Below are 12,833 nucleotides of genomic sequence, written 5' to 3'. Positions count from 1 at the left end.
ACATGTTTTTGGCTTTCTGAGATAAAATTTCAGAGAACTTAGAACTAACTTAAAAGAACAACCGTATTTCACTCATGTGCGCACATTGTTGGAGACCGCATCTGTTTTCTGGGATTCCTTCTCCAAAGAGGTGGTTGATGCGTTCGAAAACATACAGAATAGGGCAGTGCAATTCGTATTAGGTAATTGGCACTGTCAACTTAGCACGAGGGAAAGTAAAATAAACTAAATGGTAAGACAGAAAAGATCACAGACGAAACCTGAGGTGTAACTTTTTTCGTAATATATATCATTCCAAAACTGAATTAGAAGGGGAGAAGTATATCCAAGCGGCATTCTACATATCCCAAAGTGGGACCGCTAGCTTAAAGCAAATTATTAACTTTCCTTTAAAGGTGACGCCTTGCGTGAATATTTTATCTTAGATCAATACGAGAGTGTAATTATCTTCCACGTATGACTGTATCCACTGTTTATACTGAATATTTTCACCGAACTTTGTAGAAATATTTTTTATTGGGTCTTAAATTTGATGCTTAGAATTATGTATCTCCCTGCTGTAATGCCTGGAAAGAGAAGCAGGTATCAAATAAATAAATAAATAAATAAATAAATAAATAAATAAATAAATAAATAAATAAATAAATAAATAAATAAATAAATAAATAAATAAATAAATAAATAAATAAATAAACTTGCGGAGCCGTAAGTTCACCTCCGACAGGTTGAGAACCTTACGCATTCAAACTTGACCAATGAAATATTTATTGCTTTATTCGTTGCAGTATGCCAGGTATGCTATATGAATACTACCGTTGCTCTGTTATTGGTTTAAACAAATTATGAAACTCTAGTCTTACGCGTTTGCTTGCGTGAACACAGAAGGATAAAACTGCAGCCACCTGAAGCAGGGCGTTATTCGCAACGCCAAGAAAAATTTAAGTTCTTTTGGGCTAATAGGTGGTGTGCACGTAACTCATAAAAACAACATAAAAAATAGATTGAAAATGGAACCACTTGTTCGATATCTCCAAGGATCAGCCCTGTGAATGATCATCAGAAAAGTTGATAGAGTAGAAAATTTCGTTGCAACAAAAATGGGCAAATACTGGACATAGTTTTAGCGTGAAGGAAAATATATTGAATGCTCCTGAGTGCTTTGTGAAGTACCAAAACGCATCGTAAAGGCATTTGAGCCGGTTTTATATTCTACAAACCTAGTCAAGCGAATGTTCAAAAAATAGTTTATTTATTCAGAGCATGAAAGTATTCAGGAAGATTGTCCTAAAAGAAATTGGCTAAAAGCGGCACTTTCATCTTTGTTAAAGTCAACTCACTATAGTATGCGCCTTCACCTCCCCCCCTCCTTCCCAGTTTATTACAGGTAAGACGCCCCTCAGAAGATATCATTACCTGGACAATACATCTATTCGAGCTCTGCAAAGAAAAATAATTTTTTCTGTATTAGACGATAAAAGAGGCACAGCAAATAAAGGAACGACCATTCTTGAGACTGTTAAATAAATGAAATTTGGTGTCAACTGACGCTGATAATAGACCCTTTAGAAAATTGAGTCTGGCAACGTAACTTACTATCATCACCATCGATATTCACGTGGCGTGGGCCATTACTTGATCTTTACTATCAGCCGGCGTAATACCGGCATGGTGCGCAAGTGAGCTAATCTGACCCGGCACTCTGTTAAAATGCCCAACGACCCGATTCAGTGGTCGAAGGATTTATCCTTGCTACCGGGTGGGTTTTCAGAGAGGCGATTAGGCCCCTACTTCGAAAGTTTGGGTGCTTCCAGTTCGTCCAGACGTACTTGCGAGCGCAGCCACAAGCTCGTCTCGAAGTCATATGCCGACCCGTCGTCTGTGCGCGTTGCTTCATCATCGGCAAGGTACAGTACATTAATATATTTGATTTTGGTTAACTGCATGTGAACGGTCAGCATAGCTTCTCAGGAAAGGCTCTGCCGCGTTGTTTCCCGGCTACAAATGGGTGCGTGTAGGTCGTTCACGTCGCCGTTATGTCAGCTCCGTAATGTAGTCAGCGGCCAAGCTGACGACAGGCTTCAGCCACTGCCGCTCGATCTCCCTGCAGCGCTCGAGCGAACCTTCGCACTACAATAACTGCATGGCAACAAAGCATGCGGCGAGGGATCTGTAACATAGTACACATGGAAACTTGGGCGCAAATCGATCGAATGGCATGGCGTTTAGTATGTAGGCATTTATTTCAAAGGGCAATCCTTTTCAAAAACGAGCTGTCACATGGGGAACTCGTGGAACAAACCCAGATTGATCACGCATAGCCATATATGATTCTAGGTGTCGGCGATAGGCGCACGCAGCGTGGCGCAGAAGCAAAACAAACAAAATAATCGGTACATAGTTTTAGGCTCTACGGCGGCCAATCTTGAGTAACGTTAAAAACAATATGTTGTCTGAAGAAACAGCGCATGTTCCGATCAGACGCTGCATAACCTGTGTACCCTTCGCGGCCTAGTGAAGCTTACAAAAACATGCGCTGGCATAGGCCGGAAAAGTAGATCGGTGGTTGTGAGATGTGACTTACTTTGAAGCCGCTATAAATGCTCGTGCGTTTTCCTATTGCGCATACATATTAGGTCGTAGGACATGGTGCAACCCCCCCTCCCCCTGCAAACACCGAGTTTTAAACCATTTTTGAAGTCGATCAGAGGTAGCATGTGTGCACATCACCCTGTCAGGGAAAAAAAAGCTTCTAAGAACCTATGTAGGCCCAAGGTCCACATATTTTTGGCCAGGTTGTTGGTGTCTCACACATTAGTGAAACTATCATTATTATTGTACTTGAGAACTGCTCCCTTTCCAGAGTTTCAAAGCGTCCATGTTTCAACATATTTGGGTGTTTGTCTTATTATTCACAGAAATAAAATTGTCTTATTATTCACAGAAATAAAATCTATGTCATGCATGTCATTTATTCAGTTTAATATTCTGATGCGGGTAAAAAAATGGCAGTGTTTTTCAAAAGTGCACATGTACGGAATGAGTGCATTAAACTTGTTCTGGATTCATTCCAGCCCTGCGGATGTGCATGTGAAATGCAAGTGCTTCAGGAGCCAAACACAGACTTCAAAGCCCCATGAAGTGGACGTGGTCCTGGGGCCTGGTGGCACCGTGACAAAAGCTACGTGACAATGCCCCACCGGTAGGAGTGGTGCCTGCAGTCACAGTAGGGCTGCCTTACATCTGCTGGCATTACTAAAGCAGCAGGGATAAACTGAACCGCCACCCGAGCTTTCCTGCACAGAGCTGCCGCAGCAATGGCGAAGGCCACGCAGCACCCCACTTGCTCCCATGCCACTGGAGTTTGTCGATTGGAGAAGTGTGCGGCAAGAAGGATTAACGGAGCCAATCTACAGTAAATTCTATGATGCAAGAGTGACTGTGGAGTCATTCGATGAAGTGGCTACCAGTATAAGGACGCTCGGAGCACAGCTTTCTTCCGTCTGTCTTTCACCATTCTCGAGGCAACTAGAAACAGGGGACCTCATTGAGAGCTCCTCAAGAATGGGGCCTACAACTGTGGACAGCCCACTAGAATATTTGAAGACAGTGGTGCCTCACGGGTTCGAGACATTGATCTGCCCCGAGGTAGAGTGCACAGCCCCAACCACGACAACACCGACAAGGCCAGCGAGCTGAGGAAGACACTTCAGCGAGCTGTCTTCCTCAGCAAGCTGCTATCCTTGAGGTAAGTATGCAGTCTAAAGTTGCGTCATAACCAGTACTGGGCAGGGAACTTGCAACGGTGGTTGCCTGGGCAGGTTGGTGTAACGTGATCGATACTTAAATCATCACACCAAAAAAAGGCACTGAGGATAAAGGTATACAAATAGGTATAAGAATAGCTTTTTTTGTCATCGCGGCGCAGTGGCTAAGGCTTTGTACTGCTGAATCTCATATAACAATTTTTTTTCGTGGTCCACTAATCTCCATAATTGTACGGGTTTGCTCCACTTAAAACTTTAGGCCAAACAAGCAACAACCTCTTCCCAAGATTTCTGTTCAGGGCTTGCAAATCACGCCTGCTGATGCTCCTGCCCTGGAGCAGAATACACACCAGCAAGCCAACAGCGAAACGTGGAAGGAAGCTCGGTCGCAGCGTGTAACAGCGTCGTCCTTCGGGGTTGTCTTGAAACGCCCTACGTGGACGGATAAAGGACTGCAAAATTTTACGTCGCAGAAAGATCGGTCACGCGTGAGACTTATCAAGTAAGCACAAAAATGTTTGGGCTTCTTCGTAATAAACAAATTGTATAGTAAGGCCTTTCTTTTTTACATGGCAAAGGCAGGAAGTCTTATATAACTTCCTGCGTTTTTCTCTTGTTATGTAATCTTGGTCAAGTTAAATTTGGCGATGTAGCTTTTGACAGTGGCACATACTTCATTTTTCCACCAATATGGAACATGGCATGACCCTACATTCAAGCGACTGTTTCTTTACGTTTGTGAAATTTCATTGATTGTCACTTCACCATATGAATTAGCAGTTTTGAATGCGCTGCGAGACACGCACTGTTGCCAAGGACTGCTACTGGCAACTTCATCTCGAAGCATTACAAGGAAGAGAAAATTCTCAACTATTGAACGCATTGATGTAGCATGCATTTTTTGTATTTTTGCGATGTGCACGTGTACAATGGGCAGAAACTGAGTGAACTAGTTGGTTCATGGCTGAGTGAACTTGGTTTCTGGGTCAGAGCCCACAAAAACTAATGCAACACGGCTACAAAAATGTGACGTCACACAGCATTGTGTGTCGCCCAATTTTGGTTGCCCATGTAGCATTAGTTTTTGTAGGCTGACCAGTACACCAAGCCGGATGTGCGCATGCATCGGCCAAGACCAACTGCATGCATTTTTATGCTCCCTATGTGCAAAATTTAGTTAACATTTGGTCCCAGATGCACGTGCGCAAATGTATCTGTATGCTTGTTTTATTATTTTGTATCGTGAAAGGTATGGGCTGCGTGTCCAGCATTTCCTGAAGCTGAAGCCCCAAAAACCGTGTCGCCTGAACGCATGAAACTGATCATATAGGCAGAGATGAGCGTGCGCTCGCCTCTGATCACACCACGTAGCACGAGCATTAGGAAACAACATCTGTAGGGTCGTCATGTCATTTTAGGCAAAGGTCACACACAAAGCGAGGAGGAATGGCACGGCTGTAAATGTATACCTGCAAATGTTTCATGCTTGCAACGTATGTGGCAGTTGCGTACTCTTTTTTTCTCCCCTGCCGTGGTTCAGTGGTGCCGCTGAGTACCACAATGCGTTATCCTTGCCACAGCAGCCATTTTTCTGATTGAGGCAAAAAACAAAAATGCCCGTTAATTGCGATTTCGGTCAAAGCGAAAGATTTCCAGGCGGACGAAATTAATCCCAAGCCCTCTACAAGGCGTGGTAGCTCATAGCTTTGGCACATAAACACCCCCTCCTCCACGTTTTTTTTAAATTGGTTTGTACCACTGATGCAACTTTTTCTTACAGGTATGGTATCAGCAACGAGCAACCTGCAGTTCACCGATATATGTCGGTGATGAAGACCAGAGGACACGATGTTGAAGCCTTTAGATGTGGGGTGGTGGTTCACCCTTCATGTCCGTGGCTGGGTGCGTAGCCAGACAGGCTGATATTTGATCCGTCAGAGACACCTATGCATGGCCTCCTTGAGGTTAAGTGCCCATACAGCCAAAAGGGCAAATCAGTTTCACAAATAGCAGAGCCCTTTTACATGGTGAAAGACCATCAAGGCATCTTCAGGCTAGACCGTAGTCATGACTACTACTTTCAAGTACTCGGCCAGATGGCGTTGGCAGGCCTGTCTTGGACAGATTTTGCCGTGTTTTCGGACCAGTTCATGATTGTTGAGCGCATAAGGTTTTGCGAGCGGGACTGGGCAGTAGCCAGGCCTAAACTTGACAACTTTTTCTTTTCTGTTTTGCAGCCTTATTTAGCCAAGTAAATGTGATGAAAGGGGCAATGCAGAATTTGCTAGTCAGGAGAAGCACACTTTGTGCTGCAAGTTCACACTGCAAGCACAGAGGTGTCAAATAGGTACTTGAACAAAGGGGCCATAAAGATAAAATACAAATTTGCTTTATTCAAAAGATTTAGTGTTTGTTTATTCAGATCTTCTTCCTCTGTTCTCCAGCTCCTGTGCGGTGGATGAATCGTCCATGAATAAACACATTTTCATTCACTCACACTTGGTGTTGAGTCATTTGGGGTAGTGTCATTAGGTGTGTGGTCACTTGGTGCACGTATAATGGGAGACTGAAAGTTTGTCAGCAATACACACACCACCCACATCTCGTTGATGACAGGGCCCAGGGAAAGCGGTATAGGTCTGTCGAAGATGTGGAAGTTCTTGATTCGCTGTATGCGTCGCTCCACGTGTATGCGCAGGGACGCGATTTCCTCGGTCTCTTTTACCTCCTCCTCCGAGAATTGCTCTCTGGTAAGAAAGGGTGGCGTGTTCAGCTGAACCTTGATGTCATCTAGTAGGTCCTGGATTTTGAAGCCCTTGTCAGTCATTACGACGTCACCCTCCTCAAAAGAACGCTTCAAAAAACCACTTTGACGCAAGCATTCCTTGTCGGAGATGGAGCCTGGAAAAAGGTTTGAGACAAAAGTCACGGTGCCATCGGGTAAAATGCCGACCAAACCCTTAAATGTATTCGCTGACTTGTAGTGCGAATATGTTGCCGACTGAAGTGCCAATGAGCTCGCTGCCTGGCATTTTATCTCAGTTGCATCCAGGATAACGCATGTTGCGGAGTACTTGGGCTTGAAAGCTGGAGGCATCTCTTCAAGCACTTTTGCTTTAGAAAACCATAAATTCAGATGTGACAACTTGATAAAAGCGAAGCTTGTCCAGGTTATGCATTTGCTTGAAATGGTGGCAATCGACACGCAAAATCTGTCTGCCAGGTCTTTTTCGAACAGTCCGAGGCGCATCCTCACAAGAAACAAAAAGAATTCATTTTCCACTGTGAGACTCCCTGATCTGCCTTCTTTTGGTGGGTCTGAACGAGGTGTGGACCAAGTTCTCACATTCTCCCGTTGTAAGCCGGGGTTGAACAACATAACAAGAAACTGGAACACCGTGTATGATGGTAAGCCAGTATAAAAACGCATATCTTCATCGCTGTGCTTGAACCGTTCAATGGAAAACTGAGTTCCGGCTTTTTTCCGCAATTTATGTGCCACCTTCTTCATCAGTTCTAACTCCCTTGTAATTTTCAAAACCTTCAACTTAGCAGCCTTGTGCTCCTCTTCTAGCTCTTCAGCTTTTAGAAGTTCCATTTTAACACGTAACAGTTCGTTCTGCGTGGCTTTTAGATCATCCTGGGCTGCTTTCAGCAGCTGCTGATTCTGTGTCGCTGCAGTTTTGGCTTCATTGCAGAATGGGCAGCCTTGGTGGAAACAGATGACTGTCGTTCCAAGCTGCTCATTTCAGTGTCCTCGTTGCTTAGTTCATCCGAGGAAGGGAGATGTACATCTTGTGCACACACCCCATCAAAGTTGCCATTCCCAGTAAAAGCTCTTTGACGTTGGGTTGTCAACTGCTGCACATTTGTGGCACAGCGTTGCTTAGCGGGTGGCCTTTGTACTTTAGGACGTTGTGACGGGAAGTTGAACACACTTGGCACAGCATGCTCTTTCAGGCGTCTTCTACCGGATGCGTAGTTTGAGAAGAAGTCACTATCAACAAAGTGCTTTGAGCAGACCTTTGTGTGTTTTGTTATTTGAAATTTCTTGCCCTGATCTCGCCGTATAACCACAATCCACTTCTTTTTCAGGCCAGGATCATTTGGGAATCGTAAGAATGAAACCTAAGAAAGCGGTAAAAAATTGCATTAGCCCAGAGAAGCAAAAAAAAAAACATCGCGTAGTTGCTTTCTATACTATTCATGTTTTTATCCCCTTAAGAAAAGGAACAATTTAGTACAATGTTTCTAGGTTGGCTGATAACCATAAAAACTATGAACGGGCGTTGAGTAGTAACCACATGCGATTTTGGCGAGCTCACTAAAATCGCACCGTGAAAACTACATGCGAAGCAGAACTTTCACTGAAAACGTAGAAGTAGCGCGCTCACGAACCTAACTGAAATGTCATTGAGACCAACAGGAAATATGACGCGAAAGTCATCGGGCGAATTCAACGCGCTTAAAACATAAAAATATCTACCTCCAAAGACTTTATATCAGCCCACGCTAGAGCAGCTCTCAGGTAATCTTAACAAACTGCTCCTAACCGTAGCATTTACCGATAATAATAAAAAAAACTGAAGCAAGCGCGAGCAGTTCGCGCGAAGTGCCCACGGCGAACCCGAACACTCAGCGACCGCGACCAGGGAAAGTACGCACTCGTCCAGCAGCGGAGCACGCTTGCCAATGGTTTAAACAGATCACCTGCCCTTCTTTTTAATGCAAGCGGTTTTTCAGTACGCATGGCCAGCATGTTTGCTGTTCGTACATAAGATCTGCTACGGCACGTTCTAGCGTCACGTATGTACTGAGTACGTACTTACCTTGTTTCAGAGCGCGTATTTCGTGGCACGCTGGCTGCACAAAGGCACGCAACAGCATCCTGGCATCACGGATGTGTTCAGACAATGACGACTAGCGTCTGCAGGGCGCACGAGGTCGCAAAAAGTACAAAAGATAGCAAACTCGAGCCACTGAGCGCTGAGGCGTACCGTGTGTGCATGCCGCACGCTGGCAAGTAGATCAAGTAATGGCGGACGAGAGCAGTTAGTGCGTCCGTCACTAGGCGGCGCTGGCTTTCTTAAAGGGTGTATTAGGCGTTGAAGGCTGGGCGGCTGGTGGTCGTGCGCGGGCTCACTTTGATGTGGGTGCAGTGACCTCAAAATGCTGGGTGTGTGCTGCTGCACAGCGCGACAGAGTCATCTGCTTGCGCTGCATGCAATGGTCATCTACCGGCCTCAGCCCAGTAAACGTACTGTGGCTGAATTCCAATGCCCGTAGAAAGGCCGAACTTCCGTCAGCTTTCGACGGGCTGGAGTCCGACGACCGGATCTCGGCTGTCCCCCGGTGGCCGTTCTTCAGCCGGACACGGGTGACTTTGAAATGGCCGGAGCCCTACGGCTGGAATCTGGCCGAATAAACGTAAGCCGGTCGACTCTCAGACGGACACTGGCCGTTGGACAGCCATGGGAGTACGCACGTATACGGCCAAAAGGCCCACATTTGGACACGGGCTGAACATTGCTGCCGGAAAAAGGCCGGAGAGAAAATAACCTTCCAAAGTACACCGGCTTGAGTTAGGCCGAACAGTCCTGTGCTGCCTGGGTAGCTGCTTCCGGTTTCGCTAAGTTTTGCTAGGTTTTGCTAGGTGTTACTAAGGTTTGTTACTATTTATGATGTTCTTGCTAGGCTAGGCGAAGTGTTGAGGGGTGAGGCCAAGTTCAGCCGGATGTTACAAAACCGACCGGACCGGTCAGTACCTCACAGTGACAGAAGATCCAAGGGGGAAAGAAGCTAAGGGGACATGCAGCTCCACTGTTTTTCCGGCATTTTTTTTAGCGCCCGTCCTACCACCAGCTCTCCTTTTGCGCCCGTCAACCTTTCCCCGAGTAGAGTTGAGCCCGGTTGCGAGGCATGCTTTCGAAGTTGCTAGAAGCTGCGCCTCACCATCGAGGCCGCACTCTGCTTTCGCACTCTCCCTCCTGGCTTGAAAGCTATGCGTGCGTCTCTTTGAATCTTTTTGCTAACGCCAGCAGATCAAGCTCAAGCATTTTCGTTTTTAAAAAAACGGGAACCTTCACTCCGGCTACGCTCTAGTAAATAAGCAATACTCACGTACCAATCTGAAGCATTCGTCATTTCGCTCAAACTTACAACCGCCCCCGGCCGCAGCCTCTGACGCCAGCACGTGAAGCACATAAGTAGGCTTAGCCTTTCATGTGCCAAAGTGATTGAAATTTTGCAATGAATATTAAATGGCAAACCCAGTTCATAATAGGCAAATGCTGCAACTTCTTTCCAAAGCAGTTTCCCGGTGTCAATGTAACGTTCTGTCGTCCTATACCTTAAGACTTGAACGTAGATCTCATTTGGAACTTTTTAAGCCATACACTGGATATTTTTTGCGTTGGAAGTCGAGCTGCGTCAGACGGGGTGTGACACGAGGTCCTGAGCAGATAAATGTATACTAATTTGCTCAAAGAAAGGTTTGCATTTTTCCGAAGGACTGACAGGCCTGCAATCTTCATTTGTTTCATTTCGAAAGAAACATTTCTTTCTTTCGTAGGACGCACGTACATTAGGAAACAAGGAACTTGTATCGGGTCGTGCGTTTCTCTAGTCTTATGCAATATTTTTCTTGCTAGTGTCGACCGGGACTTGCTTGTAAGTTTTGACAAGGATGTTGTTCTGGGGGTTTTATATATGTCGACGATTTTTTAGTGGTTTTAAGAAAAACAATGTTCACCTAAGTACATTGCAGCCGCAAAAGTAATTTCAGAGAAATGTATTTGTGACGACGTAGAGCAGCCGTCGGGGGAAAAGAGATCGGGCAGAGCCGGAGACACGACTCAACGCTTCCAGTCAGACATGAACTATTTATTTCTCGCTCCAAGCACACGAGGGGCGAGCACTCCACGGCAGCAGGGACGGCCCTTAGCGAAAAGTAATACGTTTGAAATACGTACGAGTACGCTTGAAGTGCACTTCAAATATGCTTTGTATTTGTAAATGTATTTAAAGTGCATTAAAAATTGCATTTTCTCAATTTTTAGTAAATATTCAAAATACATTATTAAAAAGCGGGAAAAATACAGTGCTTTTAAGTACCCTCCAAATAGATTAAAAATGCACTGAACCTCACGAAGGTGCGCTTAAGGCATTCAGAATATATTGAAAATGTATTTCTTCCCGCCAAACGATGATGGTGTAAATGCACTGTAAATATTATAAAAATACACTTACCTAACTACATTTAGAGCAGCACTCTGAGTATACTTTAAAAGTGTGTAAAGCATGGAAATCTACTCCGAATATATTCGAAATACATTTCAAATGCCTTTTACGTTTGTGGAACGAACATCTAGAGATACACTCTCAATGCATGAAAAATACCTATTGAAAATACATTTGAAATGTATTCATAAAGCGTTGCCGAAATACATTTCGAGTACACTACAGGCGCTGCTTCAGTTGCCTAATTGTAAGATTCACGTAAAGCATATCTGAAGTGCCAGATAAAATACATCTCAAATGAATAAACGTACTGAGAATTTCTCCTCGATGTTTACTTATAATAAAAGAAACTGAGGGAGATACTTTCACTTACTGCGCTGCCTAAAGCAGGCATCACTCTGCGTATTAGAGAGAAACTCGGCGAACAAATATGTAAGCGGCGGTGTTCCAACGCAATCGGCAAAGCAAAAACATCGAATTCAACGAGTATATATATGTACGAAAACATTTGCACTTTGCCAGCGTTGTTACGACGGTATCGCTGTGGAGGCTTGGAAAATTTTCTTTTTCTGAAAAATATTCGCTTTAGATGGACAACCCTGGCTATGCTTGCGAGGGCGAGCAGCTCGGCTTGGCGCCTGTCACTGCCGCTCACTACCTCCTCCTCTGTGCCCGGCACCTGCGGCGCTAGTTGAGTGGCTCACCCCTCCACGTTTTGTCTGCCTTCGCTGCGTTTCTTTTGCCTGTCTTGTGGTATTTTCGGACTCCTCAATCCGCGGTCGTCGGGTGGACGCAGTCTCTGCTTGGACAGCGCGTTGCAGTGGCGTTGGCCGTCTAGCCAAGGTAAGCACGATATACCGGCTATTTGTGCGTACGGTGTTGCACTACAATAATGGACGTATGTTTGCCTTGCAATTGAAGAGTGCTAATGCCCTTTAAGAAATCCGCACGTGGTTGTTAAGCTTACCTCTACCTGCGAGCAAGATTTCCTGCCGTAACTACGCCGTGCAAGGTAATCTACTCACAAGTCAACGACAGCAAGAATACGTAAAAAAATGGATTTTAGTGCTTCCCTTTTTGCGCCTAATTTTTAGCTCCGGCCCTGCTGAGTGGACTGGGGACTGTTGCTACGATTTTCCATTAGATCGAGTTATTCCGTTCTGAACTTAATGAGGACTAACACTTGCATTAAACACATAACAGCCAGGAATGTTTTTAGCACAGCCTGTTCACAGAAAGTCCGCCGTCCATGTTTACGCACTTGAGAAATTTGCGAAGTGTATCCAGGGACGCAGCTTTCTTTTGTTTTCTGTTCGCAGCAGCCGCTCACAGCTGCGCATGTTCACAGCAGCCGCCGTACGGGGAAGGAACCCCGTTTGTGGGATACATGCATCCGACTAATGCGCATGGCCGGGCCATACGGCGAGAATCCGAGCAGCCTTCGCGATTTTTGTCGGTCGCATGTCGCCATTCTGTCAACTAAAGCCATGAAAGAGTTTATGCCGTCTGTTTCGAAGTGACCAAAAGTGTAAAAAGCGACCCATGTAATCTTCGGTGGAAGTGGCAGTAGCGAAAGTGCATCATGTTCAGGGACTACAAATGATTTGTCAATGTAAGACAAACTGTATGAGAGTAGCCGGTAAGTTACAATCAGATTCTGTTTTTACCGCCACCCAGAACCAAGAACCAGCAAAGGAAGGAAGGAGAAGGAAGGCGGGTGGGGAGGGGGACTTCGAGGGAGGCAACCAGTTCCCCGCACGAGACCCCTCGGTTCCCGGAACGGGTCGCCCGGGCGGGTTCTTCTCCTTTTGTTCCTTGGATTGCTCCCCA

General features: G+C 45.3%; 1 protein-coding gene and 1 pseudogene across 1 annotated transcript; one reads left to right on the top strand and one right to left on the bottom strand.

The window, feature by feature from the left end:
- LOC144166055 (uncharacterized) overlaps window positions 1–6,011 on the top strand; it is a 123,468-nt pseudogene extending 117,457 nt beyond the window's left edge.
- A 224-nt stretch (window positions 6,012–6,235) lies between these two features.
- On the bottom strand, window positions 6,236–7,014 carry LOC144165949 (uncharacterized). The gene has a single exon (XM_077695659.1). It carries the CDS (start codon window positions 7,012–7,014, stop codon window positions 6,250–6,252), a length of 765 nt encoding a protein of 254 aa, XP_077551785.1. The 3' UTR covers window positions 6,236–6,249.
- Between the last annotated feature and the right edge of the window lie 5,819 nt (window positions 7,015–12,833).

Source organism: Haemaphysalis longicornis, unplaced genomic scaffold, assembly GCF_048455015.1.
Source record: "Haemaphysalis longicornis isolate Haplotype H1 unplaced genomic scaffold, Haemaphysalis longicornis Haplotype H1 scaffold_1, whole genome shotgun sequence".
In the NCBI taxonomy this organism is placed as follows: domain Eukaryota; kingdom Metazoa; phylum Arthropoda; class Arachnida; order Ixodida; family Ixodidae; genus Haemaphysalis; species Haemaphysalis longicornis.
This window is presented reverse-complemented; position numbering and strand designations above follow the sequence as displayed.

Bases quoted from the DNA above. Each gene is read 5' to 3' on its own strand.
- LOC144165949 (XM_077695659.1), bottom strand. From the start codon at position 7,014: ATGCGCCTCGGACTGTTCGAAAAAGACCTGGCAGACAGATTTTGCGTG.